The 20352-nt window shown below is 36.6% G+C and overlaps 1 protein-coding gene across 4 annotated transcripts in view; it reads left to right on the top strand.

The window, feature by feature from the left end:
- Positions 1-20352, top strand: part of ACSS3 (acyl-CoA synthetase short chain family member 3) — a 168111-nt gene that overhangs the window by 56936 nt on the left and 90823 nt on the right. For all 4 annotated transcript variants that reach the window (XR_008390354.1, XR_005084340.2, XM_037158476.2 and 1 more), the window contains exons 4-7: positions 2641-2775; positions 6534-6674; positions 17062-17142; positions 17223-17318. Coding sequence is in view for 2 of the 4 variants with exons in the window: in XM_037158476.2 (XP_037014371.2) it covers positions 2641-2775; positions 6534-6674; positions 17062-17142; positions 17223-17318 (453 nt within the window). In the remaining 2 variants the exon portion in view is untranslated. The remainder of the gene's footprint in view (positions 1-2640; positions 2776-6533; positions 6675-17061; positions 17143-17222; positions 17319-20352) is intronic.

Raw genomic sequence — 20352 nt, 5'->3', positions numbered from 1 at the left:
GGTGCATTTGCCCATTTCATGATGGGTGATTTATGTGCACACCTGTCCACACCAGGCTAAATTTTCAGCAGTTTATGACCAAAACCAGCATGACCTCAGTGCCCTATTCACCTTTCCTATTCACCTGATCTCACCCTGAGTGATATTTTGTTTTGTTTTGATCCCTACATGAAAAAAAAAGTCCTCAAAGGGAAATGTTTTGCCCCTGTGGAAGAGGTGAAACAAAAACTGTCAGAAGCACTAAAAGACATCAAAATTGGACAAGTTCAAAAAGAGTTCTCAGTAGTGGAAGAAAAAGTTTCAATAGGAGTATTGCATCAAATAGAGAATACCTTGGAGGTGAATTAAATTTAAATGCGTAATAATGAATACACAATTTTTTATAAATAAATTTCAGGGGTTTTTGGGTCCCTCCTTGTACTTAAAGAGAAGATGTGAGCTGGCTGCTCAGAGAGCTGCCTCGGCCTTTTAGAATGAAAGTCACAGAGGCAGAGGAAGTGAGCCAATTGGGCTGTATGGTCTCAGGGAAGCTACAGAGGCAAAAGAAAGGCCCTTGGAGATGTGTTTAGTGGGTTAGCTCTGGACAAGCTGCCACTGCCTGCCACTCCCCTGGATGCAAGTCTCAGGAGGACCTTTACAGAGTAGGAAAAAAAATGGAAAGATACACATCTGAAAAAGGAAGTTGTGGGCATGCTTAAGAGAAAGCACAAAGGAGATCCTTTATCGTAAGGGTTTTTATCTGTTTTCCAAAGATGGGAATTTTAGGGGAGGTCTTAGGAGAGGATTTCAATAGAATATTTATCAGGTTTTCAGGTGTATTCTTCATTATGCTGATGCATCAAAATGAGCGTATAGATCATTTTCTGGTTAGTTTCACATTCAAAGAGTGTCACCAAAGAAGAACTGGGACCATGGCAGGTCTGTCCCAGCATGGTCTGGAATGTGCATGACCTTGCGATTTATTAGCTGCCAGTAAATTGCTCGGCCAGTTTGTTCAGGTATTTGTGTCACTTTCCCCATTCTGCTTGCCGAGGCACTTTCCTAGCTTCTTCCCACCCTGCCTCAAAGCTTCCAATAAAAGGCTAAGGGAAATATGAGAAGAAATTATTTTTTGTAAAGGAAGAGTCTAATTTTGACTTAATTAAATTATTCAAGTTTTGATATATTCTATGTTTTTAATTTGATATGCAACTTTTATTTATTTAGGATTCTAGTCTTATAGAATGCTACTCAGAGTTATTTTTGTAAGTATTGCATATATTAAAATGTGAATTATATTCAAATGTGTGACCTTTAAAAATATAATAAAAAGAAATGAGCCTTTCTTTCTTTCTTTCTATTTTTCCTTTTAAATGGCAGCTTGGTAGAGCAGAAAGAGAAAGTTTCTGGAATCAGACACAATGGGCCTTTTGTTCTGCCACTTGTAACCTGGGCAGGCTTTGTACCTGCACTGAGCCTCAGCTCCATGAATATTAAATGGTATTCAGAAAGCAGGAAGTGCTATATATGCATATATTTAGTGTAATATGAACCTTCCCTAGATGAAATGTATTGTAACCAGAAATCAGAATTCAGGAATAGATGCACTATCTCGGATTGATTATTTCTCTCCTGAATAATTTAGTATGTTTGCTTTGCTTTGGATTTCTTGGGGAAGAAGTAGTGTGCTTGAAAGAATAATGACATATTTGTTTCTGCAAATTAATGAAAATTTTGGTTCAGCTCAAATATTTATTGAAAGCTTGTGATCTGACAAGCAGTATACCAGGCCTCAGAGACATGGAGGTGAATGGCATCCAGGGTTAGCATTGGAGAGCTTCCGGTGCAGTGGTGGGGATGAAGGAACGTTGACTATATGGCCAGGCATCCGAGGCTTGCCCAGGGTATACCGAGGAAGGGAGATTAATCCTAACTTCTGTGGCCCCTTTCCGGGGTGTCTTTTGGCTAAATCTGTGGACATCTTGAATAACTAGCAAGCTGTCTAATAAAGAAAAGTGCCAAGTGGTTCTTAATGACAGAGGAAGGTTCAGGCTTTGTGGGGCTGAAAACCTAAATCATTTGGGTATCCTTTTCAGAAAATTAAGACAGAATTGCACATATTTGGTGAAAATGAATATATATTTAGAATGAAAAAGAATCATTAAAGAATTATCAGAAATTTGGGTACCTTCCTTCTGTGGTCTCTAGACATTTAAGTGGAGATGTTTACCTAAAAATAAAACCTTAAAAATCCTTCCTGAGAGCAACGAGCCTGCCCCCACCCACACCTCGGGAAATGCTCCACAGCAGCCACCTGTTCCGGGGCCTCTGTGAGTGAGGGGTCCCTAGCTTGCATTCCACTGATTCACGGCAAAACTGCAGGCTTAATGAACTCTTTGGAAAGTATTTTTTGGCTGCTCATACCTATTAGCCAAAAGCATGTTGACATGTAATTTTGAATAGGTAAGTGAGATTTATGTGGAACTGGTTAGGTTTATCACACTTAAAAAAGGCTTATTGGTTTTCGGGTCATTTATTCAATAGAGAACAGAATTATTCAGACATTTCTTTAGAAGTGTTAAAGTGCTTGCCAGCCCCTGAAATACTATGATTACCTTAATTAGGATTGTTAAGCTTTCTCTTTTTTTTTTTTTATTGTAGCCCAAGGTGGTTGTTACAGCATCATTTGGCATTGAACCTGGAAGGAAAGTAGAATACATACCACTTCTAGAAGAAGCGCTGAGAATAGGACAACACAAACCAGATAAAGTTCTCATTTATAATCGTCCAAATATGGTAATCTGAATATTGAATTTGGTTCTTGCTTATAGTGATGTGCTAAGTGTGACTCTGGTTTTGGCCATTTCACATAAACCCTTGATTTATGAACTGTTCAATGTACTTCCTGAATGTCACTCTTTTTGGCAAAAAAGAGATATTAGATACGAATGATATTTTCTCTCTTTACAAAAAAACTAGCTTAAAATAGAAAGACCGACACACAGCCCTGGCCGGGTGGCTCAGGCGGCTGGAACTTCGGTTCCCAGTCAGGACGCACACCGAGGGTGTTGGTGTGGTCCCGGAGGGGCCGCCTCCTGGGGGCGACCAATCGATGCTGCTTTCTCACATCCGTGTTTCTCTCTCTCTCTCAAATCAGTAAGTATATCCTCAGGTGAGGAGTAATAAAAAAGAGATAAAAAAATAGCTGTAATATCAATGAATCGATTCTCTGTGTAGTCTATTATTATATCATTTATTAATTTAAATTATAACAATAAAAATAGTACTAGCAAACACTGACTACCAACTATAGGATTTTTAATACATTCTACTAGTGAATCATTTTAAACAAGGGAAGGGTCATCAAGGAACATGTATAAAGAACCCAGGGACCCAAAGCGGGGTAGGATCGAGGGTGGAAAGTAGGGGTGGGTGGGCAGGGGAAAGTGGTGGCAGGGAAATAGAGACAACTGTACTTGAACAACAGTTTAAAAAACTTCCAGATAACTCTGTGTTCTAGATGATAGACAGCATTAATCTAATGAACAACAATAACAACAAAAACTTGTGCAGCCAATAAGAGTCAGGGTCCTGATTTGAATGCATGAACTTTGACTGCCTGCTTAATCCCTGAGCGGTCCCGTCTTGTGGACAAGTGTGATTAATTTGAATGTAAAATATCCTAATGTAAAAAACTTTAGTAAAGATATTTAGTTCAGAGATAAAAACTACGTTCAGGAAAGCAAAATTTGAATACTCTAAACAGATACAGTGTTCTGTGATCCATGAAGGAAGACAAAGCAGTGTGCTACGTAAGAGATACATTTTACAACTGTGTTGCCTAGTAAATTGGACCTGATGGTCACCTTCTTCCTGCATTCAAGCAAGTATCCAGGTATTTTTATAGTGGAACCAGCTTGGATTTCTTGCTGATTAAAATTTTTTTTACAGAAGAAAAATGATAAGAGTAGAAATAATCATGTATGATTTTGTGGAACTCTTGAGAGCTTATCTGCAGAAAATGCCTAAATGACAAGATATAAGAATAGAGAGCATTAAAGCTATGCCATTTTGATTACCACCTAGCGATTCCCATTACCACATTAAATTATCATGTAAAGTTTTAGTAGACTGTGGTTCATGAACTGCTGCACTTACTGATTTTAATGCTCTTCCTGTCTCAAAGAATTTTAAGTTTATTTCAGATGACCTCAAGCATATTTTTAAAAAGGTTGGTTGCTATTAAACCAGGGAATGCAAAGTCAGCAGTAAGGAAGGCTTTGGGGACAGAGGGTTATAGGAGGGTAAGAACACACACACACAAAAGACTTTTTGTGGATATGTGTGTGCTATTCACACATACATGAATTCAGGTAGAATTTATAAAGAACTTACAGCAGGCTCAATGCAAAGTACTTTTGAAATACTTCTTGTCTAATTCTCTTAAACCCATAAAATAGATGTTATTACTGGCCCCGTGTTGTGGGTAAAGAAACTGAGTCATGGAGAAATCATGACCCACAGTCACAGCTAGTAAGTAGTGGAGTCAAGATTTGAACTCCAGCTGAATGCCTTTTAACCAACATATTTCTTTTACTTTATAGCACACTGGCGATGGATAGGAATGTTTCCTATTCAGATTTTTCTAATGCAAATCTCTTCTCTTTCCTCTTAATAGGTAGAGATATACTTTCCCTCTCCTCTTCCCATATAAAACTGGCTCACTTTTTCTCCCTCTGCCTTTTCCTTAAGAGCTTTCCTTCTATTTTGACTTATCTTTGCTTTAGATGAGAGCTTTGGATGTCACTTGTCCTTCATATTAGTACTGCTGTTCGGGCAGTAATTAAGTCCATTGGACTGGCTTTTTTTGACTTTAGAGAAAAACAAATTGAAGCTTAGTGAAGTCTTTCATTAACCAGATTTGCATTTCTGCCAGTAAAAACTTGGCAGGCACTCTTAAACCTCAGGGAGGCAATGACAAATCAAAGGAATAGCACATCAGCCAACTCCAGTGCTTGTCCCCATTACTGCCTTTTAAGAATAACAACTAGGGAGGACTTATTTATAGAAGTAAGTGTATATATGTAAAAGCTAATGTTGAATTTTTCCCTTTCTTTCTTTCATCAAATCTTCTTTACACATGGCTGTATTTCTTAGCCTAGAGAACAACCATTCATTCAATTTTTCATTTTCTTTGATCTATAATTATTTTTGTGATGACTCAATTGATATTTTTAATTGTGTAGTGTGATGATTTTTTATAGGTCTATAATACAGATGTCAAAGCCTTGACACTTTGAAATTAGTATGTCTGTCTAATGCATAAAAGTAAGTGAAAATATACAATTTGGTCACAGTAACTATTTTCATTTATCTCAGGGTCATATCTAGGGCTTATCAAAGTAAGGATGGAGGTGCATGAAACTTCACCTTTATGAAAGTAAATTCAGACTGTTATCTATTAATGTATATATTCATATAGGTGTTATGTTTGTGATGTTATATTGAAATAATTTGTAAATGTATACACTTAAAATATGACCATTTTTCTATAGTTAGAGTCTAGTTACCTATACTCTCTAGGTGGTAGATCGTACTAACATTCACTGAGGTGTGTGTAATCTTGCCTTGTGCCTATACTAACAAGTTCAACAACTATAAGCTTCCTGATGTGTCATCTTGAGCTTAGTTATCACCGAAGAAAATAACTAGACATGTACTGAGTCTTAATTCTACCTAAACAGATTGTATCTCTCCATTAGAACAATTTTTCCATAAGCCGCTTAATTACTCTTCACTTATCTGACATATTTTACTAGCAAGTTATAAAGAGGTGTGCCTACCTTCTTTTAAAGTGTACCTGTCCAACTCATGACTCTATTATCATAATGTTTACAATATAAATCTTGGTTCTAGGAACAAGAAGAAAGCAAACCATTTCTATTATATTAATCAATGACCTAGATCAAGGAAAATTTGCATAGCATTTTAGATATGTCACATACTGTTATTAATTTTTAAAACTGATTTTTCTTCTTGAAAAAATAAAGGTAGATTTTTCCATCACCCCTAAAAATAACTTAATATTCTCTTATTTGGAAAGATGGCCACAATATTACTCCTAAAAGGCCCCTGTATAAAGAGAAATTTTAATGGGTTAGTTGAGATTTGATTGCAAAGATGATTATTCCAAAGTAAAGTAAATTGGTAACAAAAAGTAGAAATTAGTTTATAAAGTTAACAGTGTATGTACGTTTATGAAGACATGAACCACTGTTAGGTAAGCTCTGATGGCTGATGAAAACATGACTGTATCACCTGGGATTTCTTAAGGAGAGCCCTAGATTTGAATAAAACATGTTCTTTTGTCAGTTCAGTTGAGGCCAACGTCAAACTGTTAGACTTTCTTATGAACATTTATCTGAGATATTTATAAATCTGATATTTAGTGCTATAGAGGTAGCCTAGATTTTAAGTCCCATACTCAGCCTAACATTGTTCTTTGAATTTAATCTCCTTTGTTCAGTGCATATTCCTCTATTTTTGCTCTCTAGGAGACAGTTCCTTTGGCTCCAGGTCGTGACCTTGATTGGGATGAAGAGATGGCAAAAGCACAGTCGCATGAGTGTGTCCCTGTTCTTTCAGAACACCCACTGTATATTCTTTACACATCTGGAACGACGGGTTTGCCGAAGGTATTCATTCACTCTCTCAGCGATGAGCATTGAGGGGCAGATTTCTTTTGCACTGAAAGTGTTTGGTTACTGACTGACAACACTTGCAGATTGTACTTTGAGGTATAGACTTAGGTACTTTATATCTTAAAGAAGCGCTGTGTTTAAATATAGAAAAGTATTGATTACATTTAAGGTCAGGGACTTTGCCCCAATTTCTTTCAAAATCTTCATATATATCAGCAATATGCAATTGTTGAAGTATTAAAATTAATAGATGTTTGACCAAATAGCAGTTCATTTAATAAAATTTTATAAAGATATATCTTAAGGGAAATGTTTTATAATATTGAGGCCTGACTTTCATACAGTATGGGGTGGATTGATTTTTGAACTAGGGCAATTCAATTCTTTGTTATAAATACAAGTTTGAGAACTGGTCTAGACAGTTTGAACAACAAGCAATTTATCCTGAGTATTGAACTCTTTGATTTGCAGCACTGAAGACATTCAGAATCTTAAAATCTGCTTACCATGCATAAACGTGTTTTCACAGAACAAAGTTAAAAGCATCAACATTTGTGGAGGTGTCAGATAACAAACAAATTCCACTTTTGCCTGGTATCTCCAAATAATACTGTTTCATCATCTAATTTCATAAAGACTTGCAATATTGTCTTCCTATTCATCTTCATTCGAGTGTTCATTATTCACCAAATCGCAGAATTTTAGTGGGAGAAGGGACTGTCCCAATCGCTCACATCCTAGAGGGCAGTGACCTCTGTTTTAATATTAGATCTCTGTGGCATCAGAGTTCTGAAGACATAATCAGTTAATAATTTTTTTAAAAGTAACATTAAGGTGTTCCATATGATACTCGCTGACTTTGAAAAAAGAAAACATTTGGCAGGGGAATATAATCTTGTGAGGAGTGAGACCGTGTTTTATGACATTTTAGTCTACCATCGAGACTACTGTGCTGTGAGTGTGGCCGGTGCTCGTACATTTCTGTTGACTGCAAAATAAATAAATAAATGCCTGTACATAAGGCTGTTTGTGTCATTGTAGAATCAAAGTCTCATGATTTTATTAAAAAACAGCTTTGACCATCTGAAAAGTAAATATTGGTTATACTGAAAACTCTTAAGGCTTGTTAAAGCAATCCCAGTGATCTGCCGCATGTCCTCTTTACCCCCCACTTTTTGCAATTTTGCATCATACACCAGTCACACAGAGTCTATCTGAACACTTGGCTATAAAATAAAAGCAAGTTTTGATCTAATATAAAAGTATTCACATGAAAGAAAAACCTTGGCCCTGAAAACATAGTGTAACCTAACCAAAAGAAAAAGAAGTCATTTAAGCTCCTTAAAAGCCTGAAGGAACCTTATAAAAGCATTTGTACCATCTCAAGATTTTCAATCACTCTATAGTTCACTGTGGCCTGGAGCAGAATCTCTATGGGAGGGTCAGAACGGCTTGTCAGAAACACAAAACTGACCCAGCCAGTGTAGTAGAAAGAAAGTAAAATAGTATAGAGAGCATTACATCTAAAAAAGTGGTGATTCCAAATGAGGAAATACCCTAGCTGCTCCAGGTTTTCTCTTGGTCAAGAGTTTCTCTGCTAGATTCCTAAGAGTTCAGAATGAAGATTATTTGAAGTTTTTATTATTCCCATTCTCGCTTATTATCTCCTATACTGAAGACAATCTATTTCAATAGATTGGAGATGGCTTTGTTTGGAGTCATGTTGAATTTAGCTCAATATCCATTCATTGAGTGTTCATTCTGTGCTAAAAGATAAAAATATGAGTAGAACACAATCCCTTCAGTCTAGTCAGGTTGGTGCGCACACACACATGCCGATAATGCAAAATAGGCTGTGACCTTGCTCTAAGAGAGTGAAGCTGTTTCTCTTGAGGAAAAGATGAGATTCAATGGTATCCAAATAATTAAATATTCAATGAACTCATCAAATATTATTGAGCACACAAATATGTGTCTTGCTCTATTTTTAGAAGTTTTTCTCCATAGCTGGGACTCAGGCACTAAACAGATAAAAGAGTTATGTAATATGTGATGTTTTATGAAGAAAAGTAAAGCAGGGTCAGGAGGCAGAGTGATGGGAGGAGTCAGGGTGCAGCTCTACCAGGGAAAGCTCTTGGTGAGGTGACACTGGAAAGAGGAGTAGAACTTCTTCAGAGTGGGACCTCACAGGAAGTGGGTCAACCCTGGCAGAGGGGATCAGCATTGCACAGGTGCAAGTGTGTGAGAGGTTGTTTCCAGGATGGCTAATATGGTGCAAGGCAAGAAGAAATGGCTAGATATATAGACAAGAGCCAAACAACAATTTAACTAAGAAGTTTTGGTCAGTGTTCTGTATGTAGAGGTTGGAGGGCACTAGTACTTTTTAAGCAAGAGAAAAAAATATGAAGGAAGGTGATACTTGCAACATTTTATTGGAAATATAAACACATTTCAACAGTGGAGGCAGGAATATTTGAGGTTGTTTGATTAGTTTAGGACTTAGGACAGCAAACTTAATAGAGAGGAATCAAATTTGATCCGAGGATAAGAAAAAGGCAAGAGAGGAATCCAAATCTTTGAACCTGAGAACATGGGAGAATATTTGAATATTTACTGAAATAGAAACACAGGAGAAAGGGTTAGGGCTGGGGAAGTGGAGAGTTTTTGAACATGTGGAGTATGATGTGTCTTGGGGACATTAACAGGGTGATGCCTCCTCAGTAGTTGGAGGTGAGGATCTGGGTCCGAGAAGCACCCCTGGGTTTGTAGATGGAGCCCTGTGGGTCATCAGTGTGGGTTCTGGGGTTTACATTATGGGAGTAGGTAGCTTTTGCAGAGTACGACATGTTGAATGGCAAGAGAAAATAGTCATCTCATAAGATCCCTCAGCAATACTGCTCTCATCCCTATAGCGAACTTCAGAATTTCAATTGTCTCAAAATGATACATTGCCAAAAAACCTGTATGAAACATTTTATCCTACATTCTACATACTAGTTTTTATTTACTGTCTTCTTAACATTGCATGTTCTGTGAGGTCCTACAATATGTTTCATATATCTTTGATTCCACTATGTAACTAACCTTAAAATCAGGCCTTGGAAAATCCTGAGTATTTGCTAAATGATCTCTTACTTTTCCAGTTAGCTCCCAGCATCTGCTTTATTCTTAAGATCCTCATTTCAGTTTCAGTAAGTATAATCAGGATTAATGGCATTTGAAAATTTAGGATTGCGATTTCCAGAAGAAAAGTATAGGAAAGATGAGTATGTGTTCATTTATGAAGCATTTAAATATAAATTTTATGTCATCAGGTGGGTTGTTTTCTCTTTAAACTTCATGATGAAAAATAATATTAGTCTATAAAAATATAATGCTTAAAAATACTCATTTTTCATAAGCACATGTAAGACACACATAAGGCAATCTTTTCTTTGGTTAGAATTTGCAGACATATTTAGAGCATATTTACATCTCTGCATCTGCCAGGCCTGGATTTGTCAGGTTGCTGTATGACAGGCTAATCTGTTAGCTGCTGCGAATACTCCGGCAACCACAGCCGAGCCGCTTGTTGCCTTCTTGTGGGCTTCTACCCTGTTTGGTTTGGGTGCCAGCATTCAAGATACTTCAAAGTGCTTTGTGATAGAAGAATCCCTCACCTGGATGGAGTGTCCTTTTGGGAAGGGGGGGTTTAGTGACGGTCATGTTAATCTTCTTCCTGCTTGATATGTAGAGATAGTGAAACCCACCTGCTCTTGAAAAAGAAAAAAAATATTAAGTGCCAAAGGAAAACAGGAGAAAAGAAGCCCAACAAGAAAAGATTGAAAGGAAGGTATAACAGACAGGTATAGATAAGGCCTTTGTTCTGATGTGAATTTATACAATTTATGTCACTTATCCCTGCACTTAGGTGACTTAGTCATATTCCTTCCCTAAGAAAAAAAATAAAAGAAGGCCAAATAAAAAGGCCATGATTTTTAAATCTGTGTTACTGTTTTTGCCATTAGAATGCTGGACTTGCTACACCTTTGCCCCTTATCTCACAGTCATTCGGATCAATAAAAATTTGCACGGCTGCTAAAGTATCCTCTGCAGAGGTGATAGCAGAGCTTGAAGCAAGAGATTTTATGTTTGATAAAATACTCTAAATAGAACCATTCCGTTTCTACTAATATGCTTCAGTAAATTCTACAAGCTTCAAAGGTTTCTCCTGAACAAAGAAGAGTATTTTTAAAAAGAATATTTTCCAAACATGTGCTTATTCAGTTAACTGTTCATTTAATCTGTCAACAAATGTTGACAGTGCTGAAGAGACAAAGGTTCTCCTCACAGCACCGAAGTGGCAGAGACGCACCCAGCACTAGGTCGGCTGTCAGTGCTTGGAGGAGGTGGGCAGTCCCAGGGGCCATGGAAGAGGAAGAGACCGCGCGTTCCCAATGCTGTGAAGGGGGTGTGATGAAATAGGAGCTAACCAAGTTCAGAAAAGGGGTTGGGGTGGGGAATCATTCTAGGAAGAGGGAATCAATCTGTCACGCCATTGTAAGACTATAATATTGTTTATGTGTTGGACTTTTTAAGTTATCAGAACCAACTCACTGATTTCTCAACTCTCTGACTTCAGCCATTGTTTAGTGATGGATTTTTTCTTCTTCAGACAAAATATTTATTTCTTCTTTCTTCTTTAATTTTTTCTCAACTTGTTAGCATGAAATGCATATATATATGAAACACACAAATATATAAATATATGTAAGTTAAAACATTTATAAACATGCACATGTGGAGACAGATAAACATATTTACATATATGTATGTGAATAAATATATATATATCTCATGTATATAAATATGTATTATGTCTTGGATAAACCTTCATCAGAGAATTGGATGGCAGAGGGACTCAATTTAAGAAGCGTAATGCTTTGTCACATACTCCAAACTTCTCTTACCTGAGTATTTTGAGATTTGCCTTTCATATTTTTAGGTCAATTTGAAAAGCATTTTTAGGATAAGGAATTCCAAACTCATCACACACATCAGTCTTACTTCCTCTTTTGCTCAACCCATTTTGTTCATATTGTTCTAACTGTATTTATTTTAAGTTGTAGCAACCCAAACTGAACGTCACACTTGACAATGACCTGTTTTCTGTTTCACTTTAATGGCCCCATTTATGATTGTTGGTGGCTTTCCTTGTCTTCAAAGACAGCTCATTAAACTGGACGTCGTAAAGAGCCATCTGTGATGACTCTGTGTCCCAGTCCTGGGTAATTAATGATCAGCCTTTTATTTTATTTGAACAAATTGAAATTTAAAAAAATACCCTTATATGTCAAAAGGGGATGTTTGGTCTTGTTATTTTTTTTTAAGAGTACCTTCACATTGTCTCCTTTCCCGTTTCCGAGGTAGAGTTCACTTTTATGTACGCTTTTCTTTGTAGCATGGAGTGTTACTCCCACCTGGATGTCTTTCCAGCTCTCCAGAAGATTTTAAGTATAATGACTGATTCCACAAAAACAAGAACAGTGTATTGGCAGGTTACAGGGCTTTTCTGAGAATTTATAAGGTCATCTAATGTCTTTACTTTTAAGGTAGATATTGTGTGAGTATATAAAAAAATAATAACAGATTCAAAAAATGAAAAGGCAGTATGCTTGTGTTTTAGAGTAAGCATTGATATCGAATAAGTATTTTCCTTCATAATCAACTTTTAAATATATTTTAAGATACCAGTTTTAGTTTCTGATTAATTTGGTGTACTTATAATATAATGATATTTTAAAGCATGATTTATGTGTTTTCAGAGGCTGAGCAAGATTTCTCATTTACATTTTAATTATGATTACTTGGAAAATAGGATTATAAATAAGAAAAAAATGAGTTACTTTTAGTCACACATTAATATTAATGTTATAATAAATAAGCCCTTTTAAAATATAATCTATTTTTTTACTTTCAAATTTCTTGTAAAAGATCTACATGGAGAATATGAAAGGATGCAGTTTTTTATTTCTGCATCAGATCAAATACTCAGAAAATTAATGACTATCCTCTGAATACTTTGAAGGCAATACCAAATTTCAGATCTAGAGTTCAGATTAATGAATAGTGAAATAATGCTCTATGGAAATTTTTATACTCTTATTTAAAAAAAGTAAAAATAAGTGGATCTCAAAGATTGATGAAAACAGATATTATGGAGTTTTTCTCATCTTTAGTCCATTTTTAATTGTTTTTAATGAACTTCTAGCCAACATGGAGGCATAGGGATACTTGCCTCTTGCAAACAAGATAAAATTAAAGAATGGCAACTGGAGTCCGGGAGTGAAAAAAAGACCAGTGGGAGGGGTGGAGACAGGCAGCGAGGGTGGAGAGGACTCTCAGCAAGTTGGTGGCTGGCAGACTGGGTGGCCCCACATTTGTGTGTGGATAAACCAAGAGGAGCAACTGCGGAGTGAGACAGACTCTGCAACCCAGGGTTCCAGGGCAGGGAAATAAAGCCTCAAAACCTCTGACTGAAAACACCTGTGAGGGTTGAGGCAGCAGGAGAAACTCACAGCCTCACAGGAAAGACCTCCAGGGTCCTAGAATGTACACAAAACCACCCGCCTAGAATCAGCACCAGAAGGGCCCAATTTACATGTGGGTAGTGGGGGAAGTGACAGAAAGCTGACCAAGAGCTGAGCAAGCAGCATTGTTCCCTTTGGACCTCTCCCGCACATACAGGACCACAAAGCAGCAATGTGGCTTGCCCTGCCTTGGTGAATACCTAAGGCTCTTACCCTTATAACATAACTGGTGCACCAAGACAAAGAAATATGGCTCAAATAGAAGAACAAAGGTCTAAGAATAGAACTAAGTGATGAAGAGATAGCCAATCTATCAGATGCAGAGTTCAAAACACTGGTGATCAGTATGCTCACAGAAATGGTTGAGTATGGCTGCAAAATAGAGGAAAGAGTGAAGGCTATGAAAAGTCAAATGAAGGAAAATATACAGGGAGCCAAGAGTAGAGGGAAGGAAATTGGGATGTAAATCAATGGTTTGGAGCAGAAGGAAGAAATAAACATTCATCCAGAACAGAATGAAGAAACAAGAATTTTAAAAAATGAGAAGAGGCTCAGGAACATGTGAGACAACTTTAAATGTTCTCACATTTGAATCATTGGTGCCAGAAGTAGAAGAGGAACAGCAAGGAATTGAAAACTTATTCCAAAAATAATGAAGGAGAATTTCCCTAATATGGCAAATGAAATAGACTTCCAAGAAGTCCAGGAAGCTCAAAGAGTCCCAAAGAAATTGGAACCAAGGAAGCACATACCAAAGCACATCATAATTACATTACCCAAAATTAAAGATAAGAGGAGAATCTCAAAAGCAGCAAGAGAAAAGGAGACAGTTACTTACAAAGGCGTTCCCATAAGGCTATCAGCCGATTACTCAAAAGAAATGTTGCAGGCAAGAAGGGGTTGGAAAGAAGTATTCCAAGTCATGAAAGGCAAGGACCTACATCCAAGATGAATCTATCCAGCAAAGCTATCATTTAGAATGGAAAGGCAGATAAAGAGCTTCCCAGATAAATTCAAGTTGAAGGAGTTCATCATCACCAAACCCTTATTATATGAAATGTTAAAGGGATTTACCTGAGAAATAGAAGAAGATCAAAACTATGAGTAGTAAAATTACAAAAAACTCCCAGCTATCAACAACCAAACATAAAAAACAAAAACAAAAATGAACTAAGAAAACAATTAAAACAAGAACAGAGTCACAGACATGGAAATCACATGGAGGGTTAGCAGCCAGAAAAAAGAGGGTGGTGAAAGGGGAAAAGGTACAAGGAATAGAAGCATAATTTGTAGGTACAAAATAGACAGGGGAGGTTAAGAATGGTGCAGGAAATGGAGAAGCAAAGAACTTATAGGTATGACCCACGGGCATGAACTAAGGTGGGGAAATGCTGGTGATCAGGGGGATACAGGGTGGAAGGGAAATAAAGGGGAGAAAAAATGGGATGACTGTAATGGCATCATCAATAAAATATATTAAAAACAATTGTTTTAATGAGAATCTTTGATATCCTTAATGATGTTTACATTTCTGCCTTTTGGGTAGTATTAGCACAGGGAAAATAAAATATCAATAATTGCTAGAACTAAGGAAATAATTTTGTTAATAAGATTTAAAATTTTAGCCTTTATAATTTTAATTGCTTTCCCATGCATGGCCTCATTTTTAAACCTCAATTTTTGAGGGTCAAATGAGTTTAAGTTCTCCCACTTCTCAGACAGAGCGGCATTGGTAAATATACTTGAACGGAGTATCTTTTCCTCTATTTACCTCTTCACTTGGGAGGTAAATAGAAAGTTGGTAACCTGTCCTTTAAATTATCTTCTAAGTTTTACAAATGAATTGCTACTTATGTTCTCCCCAGCCTGCAATTCCTTTCTATCACTTTCTATTAATTTACCTTATACTTTGTACCACATCATCTAACACTTGACCCTGTTATAATAATATTTTTAATTACTGATAAAAACGAGCTCTAAATTCAGGGACAGGAGGTGGAGAGAAAATTCTAAAACATCTTGGGTGAAATTGTTACTGACATTATCACTGTCTATCATAATATATGGATATCAAATGAAAAAAATTTCTAGTGCCTGCAAATTAATTAATAGCATATTCATCAAGGTATTAAATCATAGAAAAAGACCTTCTCAAATGGACAAAGGAATTAGCCAAGTACCTGAAAGATAATACTCAATATACTAGGAAAAAGCCACCCCACTCACATGGAAAGATGCATGTGTGAAACTTACTGGCAGCAGACTCATTTCTACTGCTCCCAAAGTGATCAAGAGAGCCAGCTGCATGCTAACTATGTCATACAACCCAGAAAGTGGCTGTCAAATGCCAGCGAAGCTGTGTGGGGTGTTTGCTAAGGGACCAGGTGTTGCTGCTGGTAGATAAAATGTGTTCCGCAGCTTGATATCCATGTTTTATCAGTGGTACCCGAGGAGAGAAGAAATTTTAGTAACTAGCAGAAAGTCAATTTCTTTTTTATTCCACTGATTTGTGTATGTTACAGTTGCAGAGCTATGCCAAGGAGGTACAACTGCTAGCACATTTAGTCACTAGGGCTGTGTTTGCCCTTTTAGGTAAAATAATTATTTTCTGCACAATAATTATTCTCTATTAAAATAATGCTTCAAAATATATTTGAGTGACATATTGAATATTTCTTAGCAAGAATTCACCTTCCTCCTTTAAGTAAGGATATCAAGTCTTTTCGAGCCAATGCTGATTAATGTTTATAGTGAAGCAATAAAGAAAATTAATTATTATATTTGCCATCAGTTCTTATTTATCATGACTTTTTGTGCAGTTTTCAAGTATGAATCCTGCATTGAAGTTGAATATGTTCAATGTTGTAGATAGCTGCTAGAAACTGATTCATGGAAGCTGTAGTAATGTGATGTAACAATTCCTACTTGTTTTTAATCCTTACCCAAGGATATGTTTATTGATTTTAGAGAGTGAGGACAGGAGAGAAAGAGAGAAACACTGAAACATCAATGTGAGAGAGAAACATTAATCTGTTGCCTCCCCCACGCACCCTGACCAGAGGTCGAATCGAATCTGCAACCTACATATGTGCCCTGACCAGGAATCAAACTACCAATGTATGGGTGTCTGGGGTGATGCTCCAACAGATTGAGCCACCCAGCTGGGGTAACAATCTCTACTTTTGCCCAAAACGTAATATAAGGCAAATCTGTCAGCCTTAGATCCAACGCATCAGGACTGATTCCTCAGGGTTGCATAATTCGTCAGTGCAGAATTGCTCAGCTCAGGAACTGGACTAGCATGACTCCCAGGGCAGCATTGTAATGAGGCTCCAGTTAGAATATGACTTTGTTTCTTCTAAGCATACTAATATGTAAAAATATTAAGGAATAGACAACCTTATGTTAGTCTGTATAACATACAGCTACCTTTGACCTTTCTATGTACTTAATTTTGTGTTTCCATTTTTGTTCTGGAAATATGTCTGAAAATGTAATGCTGTTAATTTATGTTACCACTGGAACAAGTTTTTATTGCATGTGATTCTGTGAAATTATAAGTTTTCCACAGAAGGTCAAGAGCCATCTGTGAGAATGGGTTCTGCAACGGGGTTGATGTGGGCACGTTATTTTGTGTTTATTCCTGGAGGAGCCAAAGAAATAATGATTCTGATATAATTATATAGAAGTAATGTGTAGTTTATAAAATATAAGATACTTTAAACAGAAACTTCTTCATGTAGATAGTTGGAAGGCAGAGAATCTTCTAACACATTGTGTAATGACTTTAGCTTTACTTTCCTCTCCTCTAGGGTGTGGTTAGACCCACTGGGGGCTACGCCGTAATGCTGAACTGGACAATGTCTTCTATATATGGACTTAAACCTGGAGAGGTAATCATGGCTTTAAATCCACTTTACATGACATTTCTCTGACTCAGATGTACGCATTTTATTATCCTCTTATTTTCCAGGTGTGGTGGGCCGCTTCTGACTTAGGCTGGGTTGTTGGACATTCCTATATCTGTTATGGACCTCTTCTTCATGGGAACACAACAGTTTTATATGAGGTAATAAAATAAAATTAATACAGCATATAAATAATAGTTATTTAACTGGAACAGTTTGGGAAGTAGTTCTAAGTAAGAATAGAAAAATGAGAATGGGAAGAAGGGACATTTTTATATATTTTTCTTTTCCCAGTTAAAAATATGATTTCAAAGAGAAGGGAATATATAGAAAATAACAGCCAGCTGAGTAAATTTGTTGAACATGCCACAAAAATTATATTCTGAGAAGCACGCACTAAATGTTTGATGTGTATCCCTAACAGATTTCTAGAAAATATCACACTGATACTGATTTTAGAATCTTAATAAAGAAAATCGTTATCATAAAACAACATAGATTGGCCTTTTCGTGTTCTTATGGAATTAATGAGTTTCCAAATGTATGTCGTGTTGAGTTTAGCTGGATGTTTTTGGTGGTTTCTGATGATGGTATATGTATAGGGAAGGGAATTGCGGGCTGATTAAAGTCTCCCAGGAATAAATTTCTGTGTGTGTGCTAGAAAGTTTTGCGCACGTGCTCCTTCTGTTTAACTTTACCAATGTCCTGTGTGAATACTTAAAACACACCTATCAGAGTTGTCGGAGGCCAAAATTTTAGAGGGGCAGCAAACAGTAGTTTACCAAACTAATGCTGAAAACAAAATCAGACTTTTGGTACAAAAAGCATAAGATAGAAAAATATAAAAATATTTAATCTCATTTTTATGTTAAAAATAATTGCAGAAATGAAGTGTGGGGAACTTGAATTAGTTGCAGTTTATGTGGTTAAGCCCCTGTATATTATAATTGTCCATAGTTCAAACATAAAATGTTGGTAGGTTAGGATTGCTTAAAAAAACATATACAATGTTATAACCTTATTTTATTCTTTCACATTTGGAAATTTGTGTTCAGTTTCATGGGGAGGAGGAAAAATAATTAACTTATTAGAAAGCATCTGGAATAAGGGGACTAGTCGTGTGAGCAAGGAATGAATTTGTGAATGGTTAGTCTGAAAGATAATACATTTTGTATGCATATGTGTTTAGTATTTTTTGGTGTTTAAATCATTGCAAACTTTGAGAATATTGTGCTAAGAGAAATAAGTCAGTCAGGAAAAGCTAAGTACCATATGATTTCACTCGTGTGTGGGCTATAAAACTGAAACTCGTGGACACAGATAGCAGTGTGGTGGTTACCAGAGGAAAGGGGGTAGGGAAGTGGTAAGGGGTGGAGGGGCCAAATACATGGGACAAAAGATGGTTTGACTTTGTGGGCACACAGTGCAATATATAGATTGCATATCACAGAAATGTGCACTTGAAACTACATGATCCTATCAACCAACGTCACCCCAATAAGTTTAATAAAAAATTTAAAAAACAATTGTTACGTATAAAGGAAATAGTGTAGTAATGCACAGTTACAGAGACCAATATTGGGGGAATAGTCAGAGACAAATGTAACTATCCAGAGGTCAAATAGGCAACCTCCCAAAGAAAAGGCTCTCTTTCATTAAAGTTTCTCGACATCAGGCAAGGGATGTGAAAAAAGGGAATTTTACGTCTGGGGGGTGGGTAACAGTATTAGACAATGTCAAAGTTCTTTACGCCATTAAAATTCTGCAACGTATATGATTTTGAAAAAAATTAGAGACTATTGTCTACCTTGGTGGAGTTCTCCCAGTTACCCTTTGAAGACACGAGTGTTCCTTCATTTTTACCTGCTGATTTTCTGTTTCTGAATGGTTTCAGATATTAAGTCAGACTTTGACACCATAAGCCACCTCACAGTACTTTGTATCTTGTACTTAGGTTTGTACTTTGCAGACTTAATATGCATTGTGTATAATAATTAAAACATAAAATAATCTCAACAAATCTGTTCCATGCTGAAGTTATACAAAGAATGTTTATTAAAATAATCATTTCCCCTGAAGTAAAAAAACAAAAGCAAAAACAAAAACTTCTACACCAAATGCTTATAATGACTTGTGGTATCGCTAACATAAGTGTGGCAGCCAAAGGTGTCATTACATTTATAAGCATTAAGCTACCTTTAGATCTGAAGTGCATGTAATTTTTTTGCATATACTATTGTTCTTTTATTATTTCTCAAGTTTATTTAAAACATGATCTTAACACAATGAAAGGGGCTTGGTATGTGTCATTATCTTAGAATGATGTGCTCAAGAACAGGGTATTTAAGTATTTGTTTTGCAGAAGAATGAATGAAGTGAGCTACATTCATAAACCCTTTCTCTGCACTCTGATTTCTTTCCTATGACTTGTAAACATACTAAATTCTCTGTGATCACAAATCCAAGCCTTTTAGACCCTTTCCCACTTCTAGCTATCTCATCTTTATTTTCTTCTTCACTAAGCTTCTTGGAAAAACATTCTACCTACACTGTCTAAACACACCCTTCCAGGTACTCTTCATTCCACTGTAGCCCAATTTCTGTCCACCTCACTTCATAGAGGCTGCTGTAGCAGAAGCCAACAGTGACTTCATAAGTCAAAGGGCCTCTTCGATCTGATTTTCTTTCCTCTCAGTGTCATCAACCCTAACTGTCTTGCAGGTAGTTTTTGTCCTCTTGTACTCCGTGCCCTTTTGCTATTGTTCATGCTGTTTCTTTTGTCTTACATGACTTTCCCTGGTTTTTTTTTTTCTTATTTAATTCTTACTCTCCTTGAAGACTCTGTATGTTATCATTTCTCAAAAGGTTCCTCTCACAGTCTTTGGCTGTACTCAGTGCCCAATTCCATGGTTCAATTTTCCCCTGAGCATACATCTGCTGCTGAGTGGACCACACTGTACTGAAATTATCTGTTTATATATCATAGAGGGTGAAGGCCTCAAAAACTAGTTGCTTAGCACACTGCATGGCACACACTAAGTGCTTGTGGAACCAAATTGGACTCTAACTTTTTGACAGCTTGTCCTCCTTTCGCTGTCTTGCTTTTTCTTACTTTGGTCCTAAACATTGGGGTTTAGTAGCATCTGGTTCTTCATCTACTTTTCTCCATCTACTTATATGTCCTTGTTAATCTTC

Source organism: Artibeus jamaicensis, unplaced genomic scaffold, assembly GCF_021234435.1.
Source record: "Artibeus jamaicensis isolate MK-2021 breed Jamaican fruit bat unplaced genomic scaffold, CSHL_Jam_final scaffold_584, whole genome shotgun sequence".
NCBI classification, from domain to species: domain Eukaryota; kingdom Metazoa; phylum Chordata; class Mammalia; order Chiroptera; family Phyllostomidae; genus Artibeus; species Artibeus jamaicensis.
This window is presented reverse-complemented; position numbering and strand designations above follow the sequence as displayed.